The 27634-nt window shown below is 51.5% G+C and overlaps 1 protein-coding gene across 1 annotated transcript in view; it reads right to left on the bottom strand.

The window, feature by feature from the left end:
• Window positions 1-25449, bottom strand: part of msi2b (musashi RNA-binding protein 2b) — a 71390-nt gene extending 45941 nt beyond the window's left edge. The window contains exons 1-3 of the mRNA XM_035384021.1: window positions 25366-25449; window positions 6007-6121; window positions 772-846 (exon numbers count right to left, since the gene is read on the bottom strand). Of these exons, the coding sequence (XP_035239912.1) occupies window positions 772-846; window positions 6007-6121; window positions 25366-25368 (193 nt within the window). The 5' untranslated portion in view covers window positions 25369-25449. The remainder of the gene's footprint in view (window positions 1-771; window positions 847-6006; window positions 6122-25365) is intronic.
• Window positions 25450-27634: the final 2185 nt, after the last annotated feature.

Below are 27634 nucleotides of genomic sequence, written 5' to 3'. Positions count from 1 at the left end.
CGAAACCGGGCCGCGGTCCTGAAGCCCACGTCCTCCTCGTGTTGAGAGACGTTTCTCACCAGCGCCAGTGCGGTTGGCTCCAACCCGTTTTAACGTAAGTCAATGGTAACAGTACGGTAAAAATAAGTAAAAAATAAGTCAATAATTTTTTTCCACAAGGTAAAGTAGTCACAATAGGTGTATTTTCTTTGTCTAATGTCTCCCCATACGCCGATTTGTTAAGTTATTGTGCTATTTGGACAAGACTGTAACATTTTGTGGATGAATCAGGGACAGTTTACATCACTACCGAGTCACTGCAACTCACACACTTAGTGGACGACCCTACTGCGCAGTCTCTGGCTCCAATTTGTACAACATGGCGGCGCTCACAAACTACACTTCCCAGGCTTCAAAGCGCTTTTCACCAAGCCCATGGAGAGTCAATGGGAGACATCACATTGACTTTGTCCATATTTTTTTTTACAGTCTATGGTCCTCACTCTGTCTGTCCCCAGTCAACCAGGATGGAGGAAGGAGCCATGCTTTATATCTCAGGTGACCTCATGGTTTGTGAAAGTGGTGAGGGCCTACCGGCCACTGTGTGTGTGTGTTTGTATATGAGTGTGGGTGTGTGTGTGTGTGTTTGTATATGAGTGTGGGTGTGTGTGTGTGTGTTTGTATATGAGTGTGGGTGTGTGTGTGTGTATATGGGTGTGCTTGTGCATGCATGTAAGCGTTTGGCTCTAGAAATAAAAAGATAAAAAGCAGTGTTAACAGGACTGGACTCACCAGGAAACTGGTAGCTGTAGCTTGGGGCAAATCCAGTGTATCCACGACCGTACGTTGCCACGATGTTTGGGTAACCTTGGGAGAAGGGTGGAGAGAAACAGGGCTTCAAAATCACACACCTGCCACAACACGCCCAGCACCACACCGCCTCAGGCTAGCCACAGAACAAAGCAAAGTCCCTTCTTACCATTACACATCATAATTATTACCAATATACATGATACAACATTATTACTAAGACTGTATTAAGGTATAATTACAATGTTATTACTTTATTATTACTATAACGTTAGATTATGTGTTTGATTAGCAGATACTTATTCAGGAAAACCCATAGATTATTATTTAGTTACAGAAATAATTCATCCTTTTTACCAAAAGTGGGTACTTTTCCAAGCAATTCAGGATCAACGTTTCAACTTTTCTCAAGGTCACACCAGCTGTGCCACCACTCGGGATTTGAACTGGCAACCACCCGATTACGATATCAGCTCCCTGGCCGCTGCAGCGCGGCGGTAAGGGGGTAAGGGGTGCGCTCGCCACCCCCCCCGGCGATGACAGCGGCGGCGAAGGCAGACATATTCGCGCTGTCGTTGATCGATAGCCTTTCTTTTCTGGGCCCGGCGCTAATCGATCATGAAGGACGGGGCGGGGCGGGGCGGGACGGAGAGCGAGCGAGCGAAAAGAACGCAGCTAATCAGAGCAGCGCCGCGGCGTAGCGGGAACACCCCGCGCGCGTTCGTATCCATCACCCTGACAACCCGCTAGCGAACGCAGCCCCGGCGACGCGGCGGCGACCGCAGCGGCTATGTTGACGACAGCGATCGCGCGACGGCGCCCGCACCGTTCGAGCGGAGAGAGCGGAGCGCGTCATTATGCTATTGGGAAATTCACACCCAATCTGCCGAGTTTCGGCATATTTGCCGATGCAGAAATTTTTAATGACGGCGGCTGAGAGCCACGGCGCCGAGCCTCGCCTTCCGTGACTGATGATGAGGCAAGCGAACGCGAAGAGGGGAGGACCGCGTCCGCGCCGCGCTAGCGGGGCCTTATTTGGCAGGGTACGCTCCGGCAGCGTGCTTACAGAGCGCTATTTAGCAGGCGATAGCGCTTTTGTTCAGCCTCCCGGGTTGCACGTGCTCAGTCTGTCCCCCAGCTTGCTTGAGAGGACAGCGGACTGGCAGTTGGGGGGCTGGGGCCCAATCTTGGGACCGAATGAGTCACTCTTCCATACTGTTTTGTCGCAATACACACGCGCATAAACACTTGCATGCACACATGCACATAAATATCTGATCTGGGGAGTTAATTATCTAAACAGACAGAAGCTACAATAACAACTCCTACCCTCCCTACTGTACTCTACTGCCACTGAAGTATTACACTCCTAATACAACCAGGACTAGCACTCCACTGCATGCCACGGTCTTTACCTTACACAGCTGTGTGGAACTGCAGTGCATGTCACATGGAGGAGGGTGATTTTACAGATCCAGGATCTGTACTTCAGTGGCAGAATCAGACCCATTTCCTTTCCAGCACTGATCACACACTGCAGCACTGACCGCACACCGCAGCACTGACTGCACACTACAGCACTGACCGCACACTACAGCACTGACCACACACTACACCACTGACCGAATACTGCAGCACTGACCACACATTGAAGCACTGACGGCACACTGCAGCTCTGACTGCAGCACTGACCGCACACTACACCACTGACCGAATACTGCAGCACTGACCACACATTGAAGCACTGACGGCACACTGCAGCTCTGACTGCAGCACTGACCGCACACTACACCATTGACCGAATACTGCAGCACTGACCCCACACTGCAGCACAGACCACACACTGGCCAGGATTTGGAGCCCATTAGAGTGTTAAACTCGGGAGTGGGAGGAAAAAGTAGCAGAAGCAGCACAAAATGACCAGTAACTGACTCCTCAATTAGGAGACATGAAGGCACATTTGGGAACTGACCCCAGAGAAAACGCAGCAGCCCCGAGCGCTCACTGAGTCAAGGGCACAGCACAGAAAATATTCATTAACCCGCGGCCCGGCCAACCAGAAGCCTCCTCGGGGGGCTGTTTTGACAGCGGAACACTCTGGGTGTCTTTTAAGAGGTGAGAATCGCAGGTCTGCAGCCGCAGCCGCTGAGAGAGGGGGCGAGAAGCAGGGAGAGAGGACCCGCGGCTGGGGTGTGAAAAGTGGAGGGCAGGAGAGTGAACTCATTACGCGCTCAGGATCCTCTCCTCCCCTCCCCTCTCCTCTCCTCTCCTCTCCTCTCCTCCCCTCCCCTCTCCTCCCCTCTCCTCCCCTACCCTCGCCGGCCTCTGCAAACAAAGCCTGTGCCCTGCCGTAGTTCCCTCCTTCCCTGTCTCTTACCTGCTTTATTAACGCACGCGCTAATGCAGCCATTTTGAGGCCCGACGGTTCAAATTCACTTTAGAATCAATTACAGCCGCGTCCACCGGCGTGAACGCAGGATCGTCCCGGCAACCACACGTCGGGCGTAGAGGCGGTCCAGACAAATGGGCCGATTAGGAGGCGTAAACAAAGTGACGGTGGGGGGGTGGAGGGGGGTTAATGAGATTTTGGCACGTAAGAATTTATAGTTCCTCTGAATGAAGAGCCTTATTGATTCTTTATGCAAATTGAAGAAAAAAGAGGCTGTTTTTTTTTCTCATTTTGCCCAAAAAAAGGAACAGGCCCGGAGAAGATTTCCGTAAAGAGCCTGCTTCCCCAGCTTCCTTTCCCCGCTTGACCTGCGGAGATGCTCTGATCTCAGCTGTGACCCTTAACAAGTCCACCATTCCAAGATCTGTCCCCCCTCCCCTCCCCAATGTGACCAACTCCTGAATAGAAGCGTGTGAAAGTCTGAATTAAACCTGCAGGGTCCTTTCCAGTCATTACAGTTCCCCAAAATTAAAAAAAAATTTAAATTGTGGGATGGGGGTAGGGGGATAGGCTTGATGTGGAGGGGCAACAGTTTAGAGCCTCCCAGACACCCCCACCCCCTGCCCCCCCCCCCCCCCCCCCCCCCCCCCGGCCCCAGTGCACATGAAATGAGGCCCCTTGTTATATCCACATCCTATTACTCAGCCCTGTGCAGGTCAGACAGATGAAATCACACATCTACATTTCAGCATTACTTCAATTTTCCTCTTCATTTATCGCGGTAATGTGTGGCGGCTCCTCCGTTCGGCCGACGGGGCGGGGGGGGGGGGCGCGGGGCGGGGCGGGGAGGAGGCGCAGGGCCCGAATATCAAGCGCATATTTCATACTCGGGGTCCCCGGTGAGGACGCTTCATCGAGCCGAATTACGGGCGGGGCGACCTGTCCCCCCCCCCCCCCCCCCGGCACCCGTTAGCCGCGGCCGCCGCGCCCCGGGCCCCCGCACCGCCGCGTCCCGCCACAGAACCGTTTATTTGCTTCAGTTACTCCGAACAGACCATCAATCTCACGCCAATTATCTCCTGTCACTGACGCACAGATCCAGATCTGCTGCTGGGGGGGGAGGGGGGGGGAGTGCATGGGGGTGGGGGGGGGGGGGGGTGGCGGGGGGTGATAAAGATGAAGATAACCCCTGATCCCTGTTTTCCTACAGCGCGTGTGTGTCCTGGTCTTCCGCCTCGACAGAATGACACGAGAATGACAAACAGCGTGTTTATGCGCCTGTGAGCAGATCTGAGTCAACGGTTCACCTCCTTGCCACTCAGTCTCCTTTCTCCTCCTCTGCTCCTCTCCCTATCTTCCTGTCTCCGTCTCCCGGGAGATGATGACATCATGCCACAGGAGTCACAGCCATCAGGCACTGTTAGCTCCCGCGCGTGGATCAGAACACAGGCCCAACGCACTGCACATTTACAAAACTAAACACTTACGGGAGCGACTCGAGATCCTCAACGTTATGACAAGCAATTACAGCAGAGCCACAGCCCAGATACATGTCAGTCAGACGGTTCTAAACGTATGATGTCACAATGCCATCCTGAGTGATGTCACAATACCGCATTAGCCACGGTTACAGAGCTGTCTGAACCGCCGTGTCACCATGCCGCACTCACTGCTATGTCACAGTGACGTCATAAGCGCTATTTCACAAGGCTGGTCAAGCCATTATGTCACAGAAGCGGCCATGAGGCTGCAGTTGTGCCCAAACAGCGATACCGTCTCGCGATAAAATCCAAGGAGAAACACTGAAAAACGTGCTGACCGACTACGGCCAGCAGCACCGCGGGGCCAAGGGCATCTGGTGCTAGCCTAGCCCAGGGAGGCTAAGGTCAGCCAGGTCGCCAGCGACTCGCTGTGCACCGGCGCCCCCTGCTGGGCGACACGGGCGCGCACGAGCCCGCCGGCACGCGAGGGCTCTATCCCCAGACGCGTGAGCGGCGAGTGACGTCACGCGCCCGGGAGGAGAGCGCGCGCTCGCCTGTGCTCTCCCGAAATCGATGCCCTTTAACAAAAAAACAAACCTGGGCCTTCCGAGCTGAGAGAAAATGGCCAAAAGGAGCACGAAAAAATAGCCTGGATAATTTAATACATATTGGCTGATTTTGGCCACACAATCCCTGGAATTCCCGCCCACTTTGATTCCCCAGGTCATCACTGCCAAAGGGAACAGAGAGTCCTCTGTCCATCTGTCCGGTAAATTAAAGGTTTAACTAGAAAGAATGCACTCAGCAGAGTGCAGACCTCCACCAAGGCACAACAGTCTCCCCTCACATGAATGCACACTGCAAATGTCTTGGCAATCCCGTCATTACTTTTCCAGAGGCTTGGCCTGATGGTGGCGCTAGAGGAAAGGTCATGGGATCACCAAAATCAATAGATTTCCTCCTCTCCTCTTGGAAGCATGAATGTGCACAGCAAATTTCATGGCAATCTGGCCATTACTTTTCCAGATATGCCAATCAGAAATTGAAAGTTTGTCCCTACTTTTCAAAATATGGAGATCACAAATTGAAAGTTTGGCCTGATGGTGGCACCAAAGGAAAGGTCATGGGGTCACCAAAATCAACCAATTTCCTCCTATTGGGAGCATGAATGTGCACAGCAAATTTCATGGCAATCTGGCCATTACATTTCCCGATACTTTTGTCATGGTTGGACAGACAAGCGGACGTCATTACCCTCCTAAGGTGGAGGCAGTAAACAGCACTGTAAATGAAAGCCGTTGGCTCATTGGTTGAGTGACCACGCCGCCCCTTCCCGGGTGTACTTACTGAGCATGCCCATCCCCAGCATGAAGGCGTCCATGGTGTAGGGCAGGCCCCGCGCCCGGCCTCGGGTCCCGGGGGGGAACATCACCTCCTTCGGCTGGGCCTTCTTACATTCTACCTGCAGAGGGAGCCAAAAACACAGCCCTGCGGCAGTCAGCAGCCGGAACACTCCCCAACGCCGGATCGGTCAAGAGTCAGGTGAGCAAACTCCGCCCCGTCAGCCCCACCAATCCTGCACCAGTCAACAGCCAAGCAACCAAAACAGAGCTGTTAACAGCAGAGTTATCAATGGGTTAACATACATATGCATCACAATACATCATTGATGTGATTGGCAGTTATCCATATCTTACATTTGAAACATCAGCGGCCGAACACAAACCTAAGAAATCCAGGTTGCTCAGTTTTACTTCAACTGAACTGAACCATCACCCTCTTGATAACATGCCCAGGACGTTTCCTGCATTTCCCAACAGAACAGGAAAGACAAGAGTGATATAGAGAAGATAACCCCGACCCTGATCCCTGTTCTCCAATAGTGTGTGCATCCTGGACTTTCTCTTGTCCAAACAACATTAAAACGACAGGCAACACATTTCACAAGGAACGTATGTGGCTTTGAGCAGACCAGAGCGGACGAATCAATGAGTCATCTTCACGACGGAAGAAGAGGGGGAGTGGCAGGAGTGGTAGGACCTCTCTTTATCAGGAAGAACATCTCTTTCTTTCTCTTTACTCCTCTCCATATCTTTCTGTCTCTCTGACTCCATGAGGCACTGTTAGCTCCTGCATGCAGATCAGAACAGAGACCAAACGCACTGCAATCCCCCCAGTCACTGGGTTTCCCTCACCTCAAGTCTAAACGACATTACAGCACTCACTGGCTCGTACGGGGGGGGGGGGGGGGTGGGGGTGGCAGTATCCAGAGAAACTACGCACAGGTTGTGTGTGACATGCCGCCCATTTACACAGCTAAACACTTACGGGAGCAACTCGAGATCCTCAACATTATGACAAGTCATAACAGCAGAGCCGCAGAGCTTAATGTATATATCTATATATACATATATATTTATATACGACAAGGACATTTTCCCTCCGTTTTAGACGGCGTTTAATTGCACAGCAGCGAAGGAAACGTATGGCCGCGGGGTAATTACAGACTGTCTAAATAACACATTACGCGAGCGCTGACATTTCTCCGCTGTTGATATGTAACCATGGAGACCCGCGTAGATGGTTTGATTAGGTGGTTTCCCGTCGAGTAGGTATTTTCACATGCGTCTGCTCGGGTCAAAACGGTTTCGTGTCAACAATAGGAAAATGTCCGCTCTCGCGTAATAAATATATTTTAAAGTCTGCCATTAATTGCACAGCAGCCAGGAAAACATTTCAGCCCCTGCAGACCTTTCCCTTGCTGCTATGCAATTAAACACTCTCTAGCATATATACTATATGTAAATATACATATATTAGGGACCTATTTGCCATGAGGGACACACTGAAGTTAGAAGCTTAAGTTGTTTTATGCGACTCAGGCACAGTCGTGTAGTCAGAGGATTCTAAATCCGCCATGTCACAACGCTGCTCTCACTGTGATGTCACAATGGTGTCTGAAGCGCTACTTCACAACGCTGCTCTCACTGTGATCTCACAATGGTGTCTGAAGCGCTACTTCACAGCGCTGCTCTCACTGTGAGGTCACAATGGTGTCTGAAGCGCTACTTCACAGCGCTGCTCTCACTGTGATGTCACAATGGTGTCTGAAGCGCTACTTCACAAGGCTGCTCTCACTGTGATGTCACAATGGTGTCTGAAGCGCTACTTCACAAGGCTGCTCTCACTGTGATGTCACAATGGTGTCTGAAGCGCTACTTCACAACGCTGCTCTCTCTGTGAGGTCACAATGGTGTCTAAAGCGCTACTTCACAACGCTGCTCTCACTGTGAGGTCACAATGGTGTCTGAAGCGCTACTTCACAAGGCTGCTCTAACTGTGAGGTCACAATGGTGTCTGAAGTGCTACTTCACAACGCTGCTCTCACTGTGATGTCACAATGGTGTCTGAAGCGCTACTTCACAACGCTGCTCTAACTGTGAGGTCACAATGGTGTCTGAAGCGCTACTTCACAAGGCTGCTCTCACTGTGATGTCACAATGGTGTCTGAAGCGCTATTTCACAACGCTGCTCTCACTGTGATGTCACAATGGTGTCTGAAGCGCTACTTCACAACGCTGCTCTCACTGTGATGTCACAATGGTGTCTGAAGCGCTACTTCACAACGCTGCTCTCACTGTGATGTCACAATGGTGTCTGAAGCGCTACTTCACAACGCTGCTCTCACTGTGATGTCACAATGGTGTCTGAAGCGCTACTTCACAAGGCTGCTCTAACCATCGTCACAATGCTGAATGGTAAGGACAAAAGCGGGATGTTATTCCATAAAACACCTGAGAGTGAACTGCAGCTTTCCACCACGTTTTCAGCACAGCGCCACCTGATGGGAGGGCAGCGTCGGTGCAGAACCGGAAAAGGGCTCTGGACCAGTTCCCCCACTTATAGCTGGCACCCCAAAACTTTCAGGGCGTTTGAGTTCACTGATGCAGGAGGCTAACCAACCTGAGGCAGTCCCTCCCTCCACCTCTCTATCTCCATCTCTGCCTCCTCATCTCTTTCTCTAACTCTCTCTCTATCTCTCCATCTCTACCTCCCCATTTCTCTCTCTCTCTCTCCATCTCTGCCTCCCCATCTCACACTCTCTCTCGCTCTTTCATCTCACTCTCTCTATCTCTCCATCTCTGCCTGTCTTTCTGTCTCTCTCACCATCTCCACGCTCTTTCGCCCTCTCCCTGTCCGCCATATCTAAATCTCTCTCCCTCCCTCTCTCCCTCTGTCTTTTGTCCGCTAGCTTTAATGAGTCAATGTGACTTTACTGAATATTGACAACACAATGACCGTAACATTTACGATACAAAACTATTTGGGTATTTTCAGATGTCTGTCCCTCTCTGTCCTTTCCTCGTTCTCTCTCCATCTCATGCTCTCTCTCTCTATCTCACACTCTCTATCTCTCCATCTCGTCTGTCTTTCTGTCTATCTCACCATCTCCCCTCTCTCTCTCTAGCCCTCTCCTTGTCCAATGTCAATGTGGCTTTACTGCATATTGACAACAGAATGACCCAAACCTTTACAGTGCACATTTATTTGGGTATTTTCAGAAGTCTGTCCCTCTCTGTCCTTTCCTCTTTCCCCCGCTCTCTCACCATCATCACTCTTTCTCTCTCCATCCTGGATCTCCCTTCGTCCCTGTCCCTGTGGCTGCTGTTTTAAGCCCCTCCCCCTACGCCATCACTGCCATTAAGGCTGACTTAAGCCCCTCCCCCTACGCTGTCACTTCCATTAGGGCTGACTTAAGCCCCTCCCCCTACACTGCCACTGCCGTTAAGGCTGACTTAAGCCCCTCCCCCTACGCCGTCACTGCCGTTAAGGCTGACTTAAGCCCCTCCCCCCTACGCCGTCACTGCCATTAAGGCTGACTTAAGCCCCTCCCCCTACGCCATCACTGCCTTTAGGGCTGAATTAAGCCCCTCCCCCTACGCCGTCACTGCCATTAAGGCTGACTTAAGCCCCTCCCCCTAGGCCATCACCGCCATTAAGGCTGACTTAAGCCCCTTCCCCTTACGCCATCACTGCCATTAAGGCTGACTTAAGCCCCTCCCCCTACGCCATCACTGCCATTAAGGCTGACTTAAGCCCCTCCCCCTATGCCATCACTGCCATTAAGGCTGACTTAAGCCCCTCCCCCTACGCCATCACTGCCATTAAGGCTGACTTAAGCCCCTCCCCCTACGCCATCACTGCCATTAAGGCTGACTTAAGCCCCTCCCCCTACGCCATCACTGCCATTAAGGCTGACTGGGCCGCTGCACACGCCTGAGAGGCCGTGTGAAAACAGGAGCCACGCGTGACTGACTGCACGCGTGCGGGCGAACACCCCTACCCCCTACCCCCAACCCCCCCACCCCACCCCACCCCCCGCGTGCGCCTCTCCGCCTGCCACGTGCGGCCGCGACACGCCAGCGTGCTCGCACGGGGAAAACACGAGAGAGAAATGGAGGGAGAGAGAGAGACATGGAGGCACTGGACAGGGTAACTCGCCTGCCTCTAACACAACTCACATTTTACCCAGAATACACACTGCATCGGCACTTAGTCATTCAATGTGTGTGAGTGTGTGTGTACATGCATGTGTGTGTGTGTGTGTGTGTGTGTTATTACTATTAATGATAATATTATAAATTACTATTAATTAATTATTATTAATTATTCATTATTACCAAATACATGAAGGCCAGAATTAGGCCATTATCCATTAATGATTCACATTCAAAAATGATCACAAAAATTCTGGATGCGCCTCAATTCAAGCCCTCAGGACACATTGCAATTAAAGGCAATGAAAGCCCAAGAGCTCAGTCATGAAAAGAGTCCCCTCAGTCAGCTGGTAATGAAGCTGACTAACCCATTAACCCAACTGACACAAAACACAGGCCAGCTTCACACTGGTTACCGACAAATCAGAGGAAACCAAGCTGTGAAACCGACCAAAATCTCCTTTCTGGAATATCGGGTTCACGTAAACAAAACACAAAACAAACTTGATCGGACCCTAAAAAGATAACACGCATCAGCTGAGCATATCTTCTCCGTCAGAGGTACAAGGCAGAGACAGATCCTGACCAAGTACAGGCTCAGAGACCACACACTTGCCATCGAGGCCGACACCGGAATAACATGGTTACCAAAAGAAGAACGTGTATGCGGTCTTATCACTGTAAGACAGGAGAGGAGGAAACAGACATGCACTTTCTCCTACATTGTGGCAAATATTCAGAAATCACGACAAACTATTTCAACAAATTATCTCTGATTATAGAAGCTATTTGGATTTGGTTTGAGAGAACGGGCACCACTATTTGCTTACTTCTGTTTAAACAGATCCATCTTTCCCTTTAATGGAAGGCCAGAGGAGGGAGGCAGGGAGGGAGGGAGAGGGAGAGAGAGAGAGTGAGGGAGAGAGGGAGAGAGAAATAGGGCAGACAGGAAAGCCAACTGCTGATCAGTCATTATTCATTTCGGACAATGATTTCAGGGGAGGAGCGCGTCCCCCAGCACTGCGACTCCAGCGACCCAGCCGTGCCCAAAATACGCCCCCTTCCAGCCGACCCGCCGCTGATGCACACGCACAGAGACAGAGAGGCAGCAGAGAGGGACAGAGAGCCCCGTCCTGCCAGAGACAGAGAGGCAGCAGAGAGGGACGGAGAGCCCCGTCCTGCCAGAACCCCGTCCCGCCAGAGCTCTGTCCCGCCGGATGACCCGGCCTCCGCACACGGAAGAAAGAGGAGAGCGACGGAAAAAAAAGGGACAGGAACGGAACAAAGGCCCGTTAACGGAGAGGAAGCAAAATAAACGAGCGTTCTGAGAAGCAGCTGCGTCGCCACGACGACACGGTTAACATTCTCAGCGGAGCGCGCGAATCAACGACCCCCCCGCCACTCCCCCCCCCCGCTCCCCCCCGAGCGCCCCACGCCCCCCCACCCACCCCCACCCCGCGTATCCGCCATCCGGCTCATTTCCCATCACCGTCATGGCGGGGACACTTTATTAAGACGGACAGCAGCAAATCAGGAGGGCATAGAGAGACAGAGAGAGAGAGAGAGATGGAAAACATGAGAGATGGAGATGGGAGGGGGCGAGAGAGAGAGTGCAAGAGACAGAGAGAAAGACGGAAAGCAAGACAATGAAAGCGAGAGGGAGACAGAGAGAGACAGAGGGAAAGAAAGAGAATGAAAGAAAGAGATAAAGTGACAGAGACAGAGAGAGAGAGGTCTAATCATTTTCATCTCAACAGGAACTCGGGTCTGAAATATCTTAGAAGGAAAAAAAAAAGAGTGCCAGTTTCCAAGCTCCTTTGTGTCAGTCAGATAAAAAATAATACGACTTCAGTTTCATCCACAACAAAGAACAGACGTACAGCACGTACGCCGCAGGTAGCGTACCGCCCCACGAACTGTAAAACGCGCTACGTTTACGGTCGCTAAAGAGGCTAATCTGAGTTAGCGCTGCTGTTGCGATGTGCGATTTAACAGCACGCACGCGCGGGCACACGACAGACTTCTCAGTCTCCTACGGAAACGCGCCCGTCTCCTCTGCCGGGAGCCTCGTCGGTCCGCCCCGGCGACCCGACCCAAGGGTCCCGGTCCCAGTTTGGGTGCCAGTTTGGCTTCCGCTCCACGGCAAAATAAACGAAGTGTTTAAGAAGCGCTAAGGCCGAAGTTAGTAAAAGAATCAACGCGCGCCGATTTCATATTCCCCGAACGGATGGGGCGGGAGCGCCGTGGTTACCCGCCGGGGGCGACGTTCGCCGCGCTCATTCCAGACACGTCCCACAGCCCGACGCTGCGCGCAGGGGGGGGGGCGCAAATTCTCCAAAAACAAATATTAAAGGTTACAAACGACAAAATTGATTATGTATTATGAGTAATCCCTGCAATTTAAAGGTAAAAAACCATAATAAAATATACACATAAAGTACACCACACACACACACACACACACACACACGGGAGCCCAGCTATGACAGTTCTCTCTTTAACAGGAGGGCATAATTCACAGCGAGCGGAATGAAATTACAGCACATCAGAGACCGCAGACCCGCTACATTATTGATACACTTACAGGCAGTTGGCTTGACACCTAAATCCATATTCTCCCACAGAAAAGGACCAGGAGGCGGGGAGAAGCTGTCAGGAGCCGTTTATGCTTCCAAAAGAGAACATCTATTTTACAACATCTGAGGTACCACACGCATGCAAGCATACACACACACGCACACACACAGGCATGCACACACACACATATACACACATGTACGCGCACGAACATACACACACACACACACATGCAAGCACACACACACACACACGCGCACATACACCACACACACACACATACACACACACACACACACGCACGCACTCTCACACACACACACACACACACACACACAGACAGACACACATACACGCACAAGCGTGCACACACACACACACACACACACACAGTAAAACTGGGCTGGAAAGATCCAGAGCAGCAATCTGGGACCTTCAGTTTATAAATAAACTGAACTGAATTTGACCAGCAGTTTCACAAATAACAACAATAACCCAGTCAATTTAATACCCTCCAGTACATTTATTCCTCCAGTGAGTTCACTTGCTCAGCCAATCCGGAAAAAAATGATGCAAAAAAAAATCAAGTTCATTTGTTAGCTGAGGAGGGCTAAACCACAGAGAGCCACCAATAAAGTAGAGAGAGAGGCCTGTTCAGACAGCAGGCAAATTAAAGAGCTATACTTCAGAAGCCAACTCCAAGCGAGAGAGTTTTTTGTGGAATACAGTGTATTATAGAGAGATAAATAAACAGCCCCACGGACTAGCGCTGCCCGACGTGGAATTTGTCAGAATCGGACAGCGAGCGCTGCCGGAACCGCCACCGAGCAGCGGAACCAACGGGCACTCAGAACTAAAGCACTGAGACTAACGCTGAATTTATTCTGTCTATCACTCTGATGGGACATCAGGACCACAGCACAGACGCACAAAACCAGTTGTTTCAGTCGAAAAACAGACGTCTAGCGACCCCACCAAGGACACTGGCTACTTGGTTAGTAAGCTTTAGCAACAGCTGGACTTGCAAGTTCAGTAGTTACTACTACTACTACTAGGCAGTCCGTCGCGAACAAAGATGACAATTGCCTCTCAGTAGTTAACTGACTGGTTAGCAAGCCGTCTAGTTAACTGGCTATTGTGCAGAGAGATGGCTCTACCTCGACAAGACAGAGACACACACAGGTGTGCGCACACACACACCACCTCTTATACGCGCACACACACACACACACACAGTTCAGAAATATGAGCTGTCTAATTAAAGCTGTGAGTTAGCGATAGATTACAGACGCTCATCTCTACATGTATTATCCATTACATTAGCCACCAGTGGGACGCTGTAAAAGCCAACCAGCTTAGCAGTGCCGTCCCTCGCTGTCTGTCTCGCAGTTTTGGGCAGGGCTAATTACATGTGCAAAATGGCTCTCTCACCGCCCTTAACACTCTGAACACAACCCACCCCTCGGCACACACACACACGTACAGTACACACATACACACACGCACGTACAGTACACACGCACGTACAGTACACACATACACACACGCATGTACAGTACACACATACACACACACGCACGTACAGTACACACACGCACGTACAGTACACACATACACACACGCATGTACAGTACACACATACACACACGTACAGTACACACACGCACGCACAGTACACACATACACACACGCAAGTACAGTACACACATACACACACGCAAGTACAGTACACACATACACACACGCAAGTACAGTACACACATACACACACGCATGCACGCGCACGTACAGTACACACACACAAACACATGCATGTACACACACCCACACGTTTGCACACACACACACACGCGCACACACACACACACGCACGTACAGTACACACACGCACGTACAGTACACACATACAAACACGCACGTACAGTACACACACACACGCATGTACAGTACACACATACACACACGCACGTACAGTACACACATAGACACACACACGTACAGTACACACAAACACACACGCACGTACAGTACACACAAACACACACGCACGTACAGTACACACATACACACACGCACGTACAGTACACACATACACACACGCACGTACAGTACACACACATACACACACGCACGTACAGTACACACATACACACACGCACGTACAGTACACACATACACACACACACGTACAGTACACACACACACGCACGCATGAGCGCGCACGTACAGTACACACACACACACGCACGTACAGTACACACATACACACACGCACGTACAGTACACACACACACACGCGCACACACACACACACACACACACTTACACACACACACACGCATGTACACACACACACACACGGACGTACAGTACACACACAAACACACGCATGCACACACACACTTACACACACGCATGCATGTACACACACCCACACGCTTGCACACACACGCACGCACACACAAACATGCACACACACACTTAAACACACACACGCATGCACACACACACACGCACGTACAGTACACACACACAAACACATGCATGTACACACACACACACACTTACACACTCACACACAAATGCACGTACAGTACACACACACACGCACGTGCACACACACACACACACACTCACACACGCGCACACACACACAAACACACACGCGCGCATGTGCACACACACACACACCCACGCACACACACAAATGCACGTACAGTACACACACACACACACACCCCCATGCACGCACGCAAATGCGTTTTTTTCCCTCACGCAGTAAGAAATGTTCTTTATTCAATATATTTTGACATTTCTGGTCTTGGAGAGCACTTTTGCAGGAGTGAGCGCACGACTACAACTGACTAAATTGCTGTCATCTTTTCAAACATGGCAATTCCCTTCCATTAGCTTAACCTGGCCTTAAAATACCGCAGGTGGCAGGTGCGCCACACACACAGTCTCAGCTGAACCCTGCCAGTAATTTCACAGAATGAGTTTTATATTTCATAGGAAGCTGATATTCATGTACAGGGACTGCCGACCTTCCCATAACACCCCACCGCTCTCCACTTTCCCGCTTGCTTTATGGTATTCTCTCTAGGAGGTTTTCCGACAGGGGAAAACTCTATGGCCATGGAGACTGTAATTGCTACCTCTGACTGGTGATCCAGGATCAGCTCATACAAGCCTCAACCCACGTCCAACAACCACGTGCAGGGAACGCAACCTGAAAACTTCTGTACCAGACGGAGAACACAGGTCTGAGATTGTGTGTGCCTGCATGCGTGTGTGAGTGCGTGCGTGTGTGTGTGTTTGAGCATGTGTGTGTGTGTGTGTGTGTGTGTGTGTGATTGGCGTGTATTTGAGTGTGTTTTTGAGTGTGCGTGTGTTTGTGATTGCATGTGTGTGTGTGTGTTTGTGTGTGTATTTGAGTGTGTGTTTTTGTGTGTGTGTGTGTGTGTGAGTGTGTGTGTTTGAGTGTGTGTGCGTGTGTGTGTGTTTGAGCGTGTGTGTGTTTGAGTGTGTGTATGTGTTTGAACGTGTGTATGTGTGTGGGCGGGTGTGAGTGAGTGAGTGTGTGTGGGTGGGTGTGCGTGTGTGTGTGTGTGTGGGTGGGTGTGAGTGTGTGTGTGTGTGTTTGTGTGTGTGTGTGTGTGTTTGAGCATATGTGTGTGTGTGTGTGTGTGTTTGAGCGCGTGTGTGTGTTTGAACGTGTGTGTGTGTGTGTGTGTGTGTGTATGTGTGTGGGTAGGTGTGAGTGAGTGTGCTGATGGGGGGTTAACAGCCATGTAATCACTGGGAGGTATACAGTGAGAAAGAGATTGAGACAGAGGGAGAATGAGATAAAGTGAGAGTGATAGATGGAGAAGGGATAGAGAGAGAGAGAGAAAGGAAGCAGGAGAGAGGGAGGGTGGAGGGGACGCCCCCAGTGGGATCGGAATGTGAGGTCAGGAGATGTTCAGTCAGCTGCCTGTGATCCTCCAGCACTGCTGCTGAACCCGAAAATCCCCCTGAGGGAAACCACACAGGAGCTCTCTAATAAGGTCAAATGCAGGAGAAACCACACAGGAGCTCCATACTGAGGTCAAATGCAGGAGAAACCATACAGGAGCTCTATACTAAGGTCAAATGCAGGAGAAACCACACAGGAGCTCCATACTGAGGTCAAATGCAGGAGAAACCATACAGGAGCTCTATACTAAGGTCAAATGCAGGAGAAACTGCACTGGAGCTCTATACTAAGGTCAAATGCAGGAGAAACCACACAGGAGCTCCATACTGAGGTCAAATGCAGGAGAAACTGCACTGGAGCTCTATACTAAGGTCAAATGCAGGAGAAACTGCACTGGAGCTCTATACTAAGGTCAAATGCAGGAGAAACCATACAGGAGCTCCATACTAAGGACAAATGCAGGAGAAACTGCACTGGAGCTCTATACTAAGGTCAAATGCAGGAGAAACCATACAGGAGCTCCATTCTAAGGACAAATGCAGGAGAAACTGCACTGGAGCTCTATACTAAGGTCAAATGGTCATTTGCTTTGTGTCACACAACTCACCTTCTCCAAAAAACAACCCCCCCCCCCCCCCCCCCCCCAGCTGTGAGGCAGATCAGCCATGGACAGAAGGAAAGCCATCTTACAGGAGGACTGACCCAGGATCAGTGCTAACAGACACAGGAATGTTCGGAATGAGTGGACTCCAGGCGCTCGGAGGCACTTCATTATAAACTCTGAAGAACAGGCGGACGAGAAGAGAAAAGAGACAGAGCAGAGGAAATGAAGCCGCAGAGAAGAGGGGATGACGGAGGAGAGGAAGAGAGCTTCAGGAGAGGCCTTTAACCTCGCTGGCCTGCTCCTTCACATTCCCTCACCATTATTTCACCGTCTCAAACCAAGAGCGGCCTCACAGCTCCAAACCACCTGCGCCAACCACTCACTCACTCTCTCTAACTGTCTGTTCTTCTCTCCCACTCACTCTCTCTCACTGTCTGTCCTTCTCTCCCACTCACTCGCCCTCTCTAACTGTCTGTTCTTCTCTCCCACTCACTCGCCCTCTCTAACTGTCTGTCCTTCTCTCCTACTCACTCACTCTCTCTAACTGTCTGTCCTTCTCTCCCACTCACTCACTCTCTCTAACTGTCTGTCCTTCTCTCCCACTCACTCACTCTCTCTCACTGTCTGTCCTTCTCTCCCACTCACTCACTCGCTCTCACTGTCTGTCCTTCTCTCCCACTCACTCACTCTCTCTCACTGTCTGTCCTTCTCTCCCACTCACTCACTCGCTCTCACTGTCTGTCCTTCTCTCCCACTCACTCACTCGCTCTCACTGTCTGTCCTTCTCTCTCACTCACTCACTCTCTCTCACTGTCTGTCCTTCTCTCTCACTCACTCTCTCTAACTGTCTGTCCTTCTCTCCCACTCACTCGCCCTCTCTCACTGTCTATCCTTCTCTCTCACTCACTCACTCTCTCTAACTGTCTGTCCTTCTCTCCCACTCACTCGCCCTCTCTCACTGTCTATCCTTCTCTCTCACTGTCCATCCTTCTCTCCCTCTCGATCGGCTGCCCCCTCTCACGTCCATCCTTCTCTCTCACTGTCCATCCTTCTCTCCCTCTCGATCGGCTGCCCCCTCTCACGTCCATCCTTCTCTCCCACTCGATCGCTCGCTCCATCTCTCTCCAGTGCTGACTGCCTCTCAAGCTGAAGTTCACATCCGCCCTCGCTCTCTCTCGCCCTCTCTCTCTCACTCTCAGACTGACAGATGTAAGGAATGAAGCAGGCTTTAGCACTGTGGTTGCTGTACTTTAGGACATATAGGATAAGACCACCTCCAACCCCCCCAAACAACAGGAGCGTAGTAGGGAACAAAAATAATATCATAAACGGAAAATACTAGAATGAAAACAGACTACAATAACAATCTCTTCCCAAAACATTTAGGTAAAAAAATGTATTTATTTCCAGAGGCCTGCATAATTCATTTAACTGTTTTTCTCTCTTTTTCTCTCTCTCTCTCTCTCTCTCTCATCCTTGCAGAGACGCCGTTCAGAGATGCAATTCAGAAGCATGCCGTAGCACGCACTGTAAAAAAACAACCCAGCAGCAATGTTGCCAGTGGAAAAAATATATAAGGAAAAAAACTATAAATCATGTTACTTTATGGGAGGGCTGATAAATAATGAGTTACTGCTGTTATTCAACAATACTTTGATAGTGTTTTTTTGAAATCCTATAAATTCTTTACAAACATGTTACAGTAAAAACACTTTTTTAACTGTAAAAAAAAATGGAACAGAATGTGTTTTTTAGAGGAATGACAACCTACAACTGTCGGGACTATACTTACACTGCATTGAAATAATAATAATAATAATAACAACAATAACTATAACTATTAATTATTAATCAGTAATGGATTATATGTATTACTAGTTATTACAACTAACAAACAATTACGATTATTTGTTTATTATTATTATTACTAGTAGCATATAATAATTATAATGTTGAAATCAAGCATTAGCATGTCAAATATGCACACGGGCTTCTAGCCTTCCACTTGCAAAAATAACGCAGTGAATAAGTGACGTTTTAAAATTAAACTGACACATTCTCAGTCCATCCTCTGTTCACCAGCTCCACTCACACAGCTCCACTCACACAGCACCAGCTCCACTCACACAGCACCAGCTCCACTCACACAGCACCAGCTCCACTCACACAGCTCCACTCACACAGCACCAGCTCCACTCACACAGCTCCACTCACACAGCACCAGCTCCACTCACACAGCTCCACTCACACAGCACCACTCACAGCTCCAGCTCCACTCACACAGCACCACTCACAGCTCCAGCTCCACTCACAGCACCAGCTCCACTCACACAGCTCCACTCACACAGCACCAGCTCCACTCACACAGCACTAGCTCCACTCACACAGCTCCACTCACACAGCTCCACTCACACAGCACCAGCTCCACTCACACAGCTCCACTCACACAGCTCCACTCACACAGCTCCACTCACACAGCACCAGCTCCACTCACACAGCTCCACTCACACAGCTCCACTCACACAGCACCAGCTCCACTCACACAGCTCCACTCACACAGCTCCACTCACACAGCTCCACTCACAGCACCAGCTCCACTCACACAGCACCAGCTCCACTCACACAGCTCCACTCACACAGCTCCAGCTCCACTCACACAGCACCAGCTCCACTCACACAGCACCAGCTCCACTCACACAGCTCCACTCACACAGCACCAGCTCCACTCACACAGCACCAGCTCCACTCACACAGCACCAGCTCCACTCACACAGCTCCACTCACACAGCTCCACTCACACAGCTCCAGCTCCACTCACACAGCACCAGCTCCACTCACACAGCACCAGCTCCACTCACACAGCTCCACTCACACAGCACCAGCTCCACTCACACAGCTCCACTCACACAGCACCAGCTCCACTCACACAGCTCCACTCACACAGCACCAGCTCCACTCACAGCACCAGCTCCACTCACACAGCACCAGCTCCACTCACACAGCTCCACTCACACAGCTCCACTCACACAGCACCAGCTCCACTCACACAGCACCAGCTCCACTCACACAGCACCAGCTCCACTCACACAGCTCCACTCACACAGCACCAGCTCCACTCACACAGCACCAGCTCCACTCACACAGCTCCACTCACACAGCACCAGCTCCACTCACACAGCACCAGCTCACACAGCACACAGCTCCACTCACACAGCTCCACTCACACAGCACCAGCTCCACTCACACAGCACCAGCTCCACTCACACAGCTCCACTCACACAGCACCAGCTCCCACTCACACAGCACCAGCTCACTCACACAGCTCCACTCACACAGCACCAGCTCCACTCACAGCACCAGCTCCACTCACACAGCACCAGCTCCACTCACACAGCTCCACTCACACAGCACCAGCTCCACTCACACAGCTCCACTCACACAGCTCCACTCACAGCACCAGCTCCACTCACAGCTCCACTCTCACAGCACCAGCTCCACTCACACAGCTCCACTCACACAGCACCACTCCACTCACACAGCTCCACTCACACAGCACAGCTACCACTCACACAGCACAAGCTCCACTCACACAGCTCCACTCACACAGCACCAGCTCCACTCACACAGCACCAGCTCCACTCACACAGCTCCACTCACACAGCACCAGCTCCACTCACACAGCACCAGCTCCACTCACACAGCTCCACTCACACAGCACCAGCTCCACTCACACAGCACCAGCTCCACTCACACAGCACACAGCTCCACTCACACAGCTCCACTCACACAGCACCAGCTCCACTCACACAGCACCAGCTCCACTCACACAGCTGCCACTCACACAGCACCCAGCTCCACCTCACACAGCTCCACTCACAGCAGTCTCCACTCACACAGCTCACTCACAGCACCAGCTTCCACTCACACAGCACCAGCCTCCCCTCCCACGGCTCCCTCCCTCACACATGCAACAGCTCCACTCACACAGCACCAGCTCCACTCACCACAGCTTCCACTCCACAGAAGCACCAGCTCCACTCACACAGCACCAGCTCCACTCACACAGCTCACTCGATCACAGCACAAGCGCCACTCACAGCCCAGCTCCACTCACACAGCACAGCTCCACTCACCAACAGCACCCTCCACTCACACAGCACCAGCTCCACTCACACAGCTCCACTCACACAGCACCAGCTCCACTCACACAGCTCCACTCACACAGCACCAGCTCCACTCACACAGCTCCACTCACACAGCACCAGCTCCACTCACACAGCACCAGCTCCACTCACACAGCTCCACTCACACAGCTCCACTCACACAGCACCAGCTCCACTCACACAGCACCAGCTCCACTCACACAGCTCCACTCACACAGCACCAGCTCCACTCACACAGCACCAGCTCCACTCACACAGCTCCACTCACACAGCTCCACTCACACAGCACCAGCTCCACTCACACAGCACCAGCTCCACTCACACAGCTCCACTCACACAGCACCAGCTCCACTCACACAGCACCAGCTCCACTCACACAGCTCCACTCACACAGCACCAGCTCCACTCACACAGCTCCACTCACACAGCACCAGCTCCACTCACACAGCTCCACTCACACAGCACCAGCTCCACTCACACAGCTCCACTCACACAGCACCAGCTCCACTCACACAGCACCAGCTCCACTCACACAGCTCCACTCACACAGCACCAGCTCCACTCACACAGCACCAGCTCCACTCACACAGCTCCACTCACACAGCACCAGCTCCACTCACAGCACCAGCTCCACTCACACAGCACCAGCTCCACTCACACAGCTCCACTCACACAGCACCAGCTCCACTCACACAGCTCCACTCACACAGCTCCACTCACACAGCACCAGCTCCACTCACACAGCACCAGCTCCACTCACACAGCTCCACTCACACAGCACCAGCTCCACTCACACAGCTCCACTCACACAGCTCCACTCACACAGCACAAGCTCCACTCACACAGCTCCACTCACACAGCACCAGCTCCACTCACACAGCACCAGCTCCACACACACAGCTCCACTCACACAGCACCAGCTCCACTCACACAGCACCAGCTCCACTCACACAGCTCCACTCACACAGCTCCACTCACACAGCTCCACTCACACAGCACCAGCTCCACTCACACAGCTCCACTCACACAGCACCAGCTCCACTCACACAGCACCAGCTCCACTCACAGCACCAGCTCCACTCACAGCACCAGCTCCACTCACAGCACCAGCTCCACTCACACAGCACCAGCTCCACTCACACAGCACCAGCTCCACTCACACAGCTCCACTCACACAGCACCAGCTCCACTCACACAGCACCAGCTCCACTCACACAGCACCAGCTCCACTCACACAGCTCCACTCACACAGCACCAGCTCCACTCACACAGCACCAGCTCCACTCACACTGCACCAGCTCCACTCACACAGCTCCACTCACACAGCACCAGCTCCACTCACACAGCACCAGCTCCACTCACACAGCACCAGCTCCACTCACACAGCTCCACTCACACAGCACCAGCTCCACTCACACAGCACCAGCTCCACTCACACAGCACCAGCTCCCAAACCGGGAGTCAAGGCACCGTAACTGAGCTGTCACTGAGGAGGAAGCCGTCAGCCACAAAAGCAGAATTTAAAATAACCCCCCCCCTCCCATCTCTCTCCCCCCCCCTCCCCTGGCTCACATTAACAATGCATGCAATTCCCCAGTAGCCCAATTTAATCCAGGCAGTTGATGAATGGCATCAATCCTGCTCAGAAGAGAGAGAGAAAAAAAAAAGACTGAAAAAATAAAGAAAGTACAGGTGCCTCGCCCGCCGGTCCCGGACCAATCAGACCGTTTGATGTGATATGGTATAAAAACCGAAATCGGCGTGGGGGCTGTGGGGCGCGCTCAGTCCGGTGGCTGACCCAGCTCGGACCCCCTCCCCGGGCCCACAGATGAGAAATGAGGCCAGGAGACGAACCCACCATCCGAGGAGCCAGAGCCACCCGCACCCCGCCCTACCCAACGCGCCCCCGCCCCCCCCGCCCCCAAATCCCCACCCCCCTCAGCCCAGGCATCCTCGCCCGTCTGCCTGGGCACAAAAGAGAACACACAGAACACACAAACCTGCCTGTCAGAAGGACAGTCTGAAGAACACCTGATCTAAACAAGCGGTATAGCAACACACGTGGAGTCCATTTGCATGAATGCAACCAGCAGAATGATGTGAAGACTTTAGCCGCGTTTCCACCGCAGGAACTATACCCCGGAACTAGGAACCTTTTGAGGAACTCAGTGCGTTTCCACCGCAGGAACTAGGGTCTAAATTTAGTTCTGGGGGCTTTGTTTTACCCCCCAAAACGTTCCTGCTCGGGGGGTAGTACTTTCCGAGTACAGGAACCTTTTGGGTGGAGCTTGCAGCGCTGAACATTTCTGATTGGTCGAGTACTCGTAGCATTTGTGTTGTATTTATTTTCCGCCATTACCCGCCATGTTTGAAAATATGCAGCGGCAAACCAATTTATTTTCATAATAACTTCAAATCAAACTTGTATGTTATGCGGCGCAGTAGCCTACTTTTGGTTATAGCCTGTCAACGTCTTGGAATTATAACGTGTGCTCTTCTGTTCTTTTCTTGCTTTAGTATTCGTTTTATAAAATGCTAAGCATTCGTGCTGGGACAGCATATTACGGAGGCTACCAAAACATTCAAACGGATTAATTCGGTTGCTGAATATTTTCTTCCAGATTTTCTTTGTTAGCCCGTTGTAATTGACTCAAAACGTTTGATACAGTTATGTGAGGTATGCGGTAGTTCTGCATAATTAACATTGGTGATACAGTACAAGCAAACTGGAAATCACCTTCCGCACTTTTTATCCGGGTAAAATAACAGGTTAATTCTAGTAATCTTCCCTTTAGCTTTTTCAGACTGCCGTAATTCTACTCAATTTTACTGCCATTTTTCAATTCCACGAAAAGACCAGGAAGACTATGGACTCATTTATGGTGCATGGTTCGCATCTGGAGGGCACACTTCGCTGCTCGGCTAGCAGTAACTTCGAAGGAAAGCAAACGGTGGCTGTACCACTACTAATTTACATTTTTCACGCAAGTCCGAGTTTTCGTTCTATTCTTGTCATTTTGCGATTAGCCTATATGGAATTGACGACGAGAAAGTAATAAAACAGCAAATTGTTTACAACGTGTGCATGTTTTCTGCTGTTAATGAATGTGTTTGAGAGGATATATGAAAATCAATAAATACAAAAGTAACCATATATAGTCATTGTTGGTAACCCGTTGTATATAAATGGAATAAACCCCTCCGGGCTGTCCCGGTTATTAGAAAATAATGTAGGCTACTTCGGTGGTAGTATGGGGTTACAGAAGAAATCATATGACAGATGGACCGACGACAACGTCAGTGGGCTAATTTGCCTAATCTTCGCGGTACTTTAGACCCCGGTGGAAACGCAGACAACCATTGGCTGAAGGAACCTTTTAGTTCCTGGTAAAGTAGTTCCTGGGACTGAAAGTTCCGGGTAATTTTGGTGGAAACGCGGCTTTTGTGTAAGTCTGGTGGCAGGCGCACGGCAAAATGTCCAGTGTTAATTCGACACCATCAGAGTACGTATGAGTCCAACAGGGACCACTTGTACACTGTAAGAGTTAAATTAACACTGCGCAGTGTACGGTGTGGCAGGGGGAGTGAGTGGGTGATTGGTTTGGCACTGCTGAGTTTTCCCTGCATGGATTTTGGGAAAAGATTTTGAGTAAAATTTGCCCCACTTGCTCTGCCTTTCTGGCACACCCCAGCAGCTCAAACAGGCAGGCCCCTGCAAATTCCATCGTTTGTGACCCTGTGTGCACTGCAGTGCCCAGTGCTACCCGCAGCTGCCCCCCTCACCCCTGCTGTGACCCCCCGCTGTGGCCCCCCCAGCTGTGACCCCCCGTTTCTCCCTTTCCTGCTACAGAGCAAACGAAACGTTAATCCCCGGATGGAGAACTCTTCAGCCGGGGAGAAGGGACTTACCATTTTATTATTGATTTCATGAAAATGAATTTCACAGACTTTCTCCACCACGTCCTCGTTCTCGAAGGTTACGAAGCCGAACCCTGTGTGCACGACAGAGAGAGAGAGAGAGAGAGAGAGAGGAGGGAGAGAAAGAGAGACCATAATTAAACTGATACCTACTGCTTCGAGGAGGCGGGGGGGGGGGGGGGTAAAATCATTCACAGGACAAAGGGACACACATCTTGATTGGTCCTATGAAATGCTGAAGGCCTCATAGGCCACTTAGCAATACTACTGACTTACATTCACACCCAGAACAGCGGAATTCTGTGCTTCATCACTGTCTAACAGAGCGAGTTTTACGTACATGGTGCCGCAAACACTGTCTGCTCGCACTACGCAGACGCGATCGCGGACGTTAGGGGAGTGACCGTACGGGCGCGGCGCACGCGAAGAGGACTGAAACCCCCAAAACCAGGGTAATGCCGTTCCTAGGCCTCCTAGCCCCTGGGTTTCAGAACAGACATTATCATTACCTGTGCCTCTCTCAGAGAGCCAGCTAAAAGGAGAGCTACCTCTCATCCGCTTCTATTTTTAGCAGCACGGGGGGGGGGGGGTTGTGCGGTGAACCTTTGTGAGGGTGACAGAGGCGGCCGCGATTGGCAGATTGAGCAGGTGCAGCGCGGTCCCCCCAGCCCGCCCACCCCCCCCCGCCCCCCACCCCCCCGTGCGTAACCCAGGTGAGGGTCTGGACAGGAAGCCTAATCACCAGGAGCCACAGGTGCGTACAGGCGGTTGACTGACAAGCTTGTAGCGTGGCATTCCCCATTATATCCCCCCCCCCATCCCCCCATCCCCACGCTCCCTCACCCCCGTCTGCGTTCACTAAAAAAACAAACAGGAGCAAATCCCCCTGCCTGCCTGGCAATCATTTAAACATGCAATTACGACACGTGTTCTGCAGACAAAACAAACAAACAAAACAAAAACTAATTCCGTCCAAAAAAAAAAACCAAACAAAAAATAAAAACTAAAAATAGACGCAGAACAGGAGACGAACAGTCGACTAGTTTGTCCTTCTCCATTTTGAGTGAGGCTAACCACCACCCACCCTGCCAGCACCAGCACTGTGAGGAGTGGGGGAGATTATGCCCCTCTGACAGCCTGTACCCCCACCAGGGAGATACCCAACCCCAAGGTTAGCACGCTCCTTCCACCAATCAGCTGTGCGGCCCCAAAGCGCCCACGTGCACCATTTTAATTTCGGTTTTAAGCCGAAATCGTCATGGCTGCAGTAGAGCGCCGCGCTCACTCAACGGCGCGGTGTCCCGCAGTAGTGAGGGACGTCCCGCGGTAGTGAGGGACGTCCCGCGGTAGTGAGGGACGGCCCGCGGGTGGAGAAGCCGCAGGTCGTTCGGCGGCTGTTTGGTACTTCCGGGGCGACGCCCAGCGGAAGCTCCGGCTGGTGGCGGGGCGGGGCGGGGCGGGGCGGGGGTTTGGGAAGCTCCATCACGCACGTGCGAGCGCTCCAGACCTCTCAAATTCACATCTGCGATTGGAGCATCTTGCAGGGCGACGCAGCCAATAAGACCGCGGTCCAGCAGTTAAAAGCCGGAGACTCGGAGAACGCAATCCAGTCGAGAGAAACGCCTCATCGTTCCAAACAACTCGCACGAAACCGTCCATATTGTCACGCGCGTGAGCTGTGGCGTTAAGCCAGGTCAAAGGAAAGCGCTAGAACATCAATCTCAAAGCTTAAAACCACATAGCCGAATCAGGATGCCATCTTTCAGTTCACGTGTTGACAGAGTGAGGGTACCTTGGTCCACACGGTCAGACGCGGGGACAGTGTCCCCTCTCACCCCCTCCCCAATAAGCCATCATCCCCATACCAATGTTATCTGAATGTAGCCCCGCCCAAGGGGGAATTTGGACAGGATCTGAAGCCAAGACCCCTCCTCCCTCCATGACTTCCTGAACAACCTCATCAGGACATCCTAAAACAATTCCCAAAGCTCCCCCCCCTCCCCCCCCGACACCCACACCTCTCACTGCCTCCAGCCTGCTCCACTCCTGCTAACCATTCCTGAACATCTCCACCACCAATGTGTTAAGAGGCTGGCTGACAGCCTAAACTCTCACTTTCTCTCTCTCTCTCTCTCTCTCTCTCTCTCTTTGCTCCACCCCTCCAGCCACGAACACTGCTCAAAAAAATAAGAAACACAAAAGCTTCTTATCTTCCTCCATGTCTGTTGTCTCAGTTTGTTTTTCTTTCTTTCTTTTTTTT

The sequence above is a fragment of the Anguilla anguilla genome, chromosome 12 (genome assembly GCF_013347855.1).
Source record: "Anguilla anguilla isolate fAngAng1 chromosome 12, fAngAng1.pri, whole genome shotgun sequence".
Lineage (NCBI taxonomy): Eukaryota > Metazoa > Chordata > Actinopteri > Anguilliformes > Anguillidae > Anguilla > Anguilla anguilla.
Note: the sequence above shows the minus strand (reverse complement) of the source record. Positions and strands in the feature narration are given on the sequence as shown.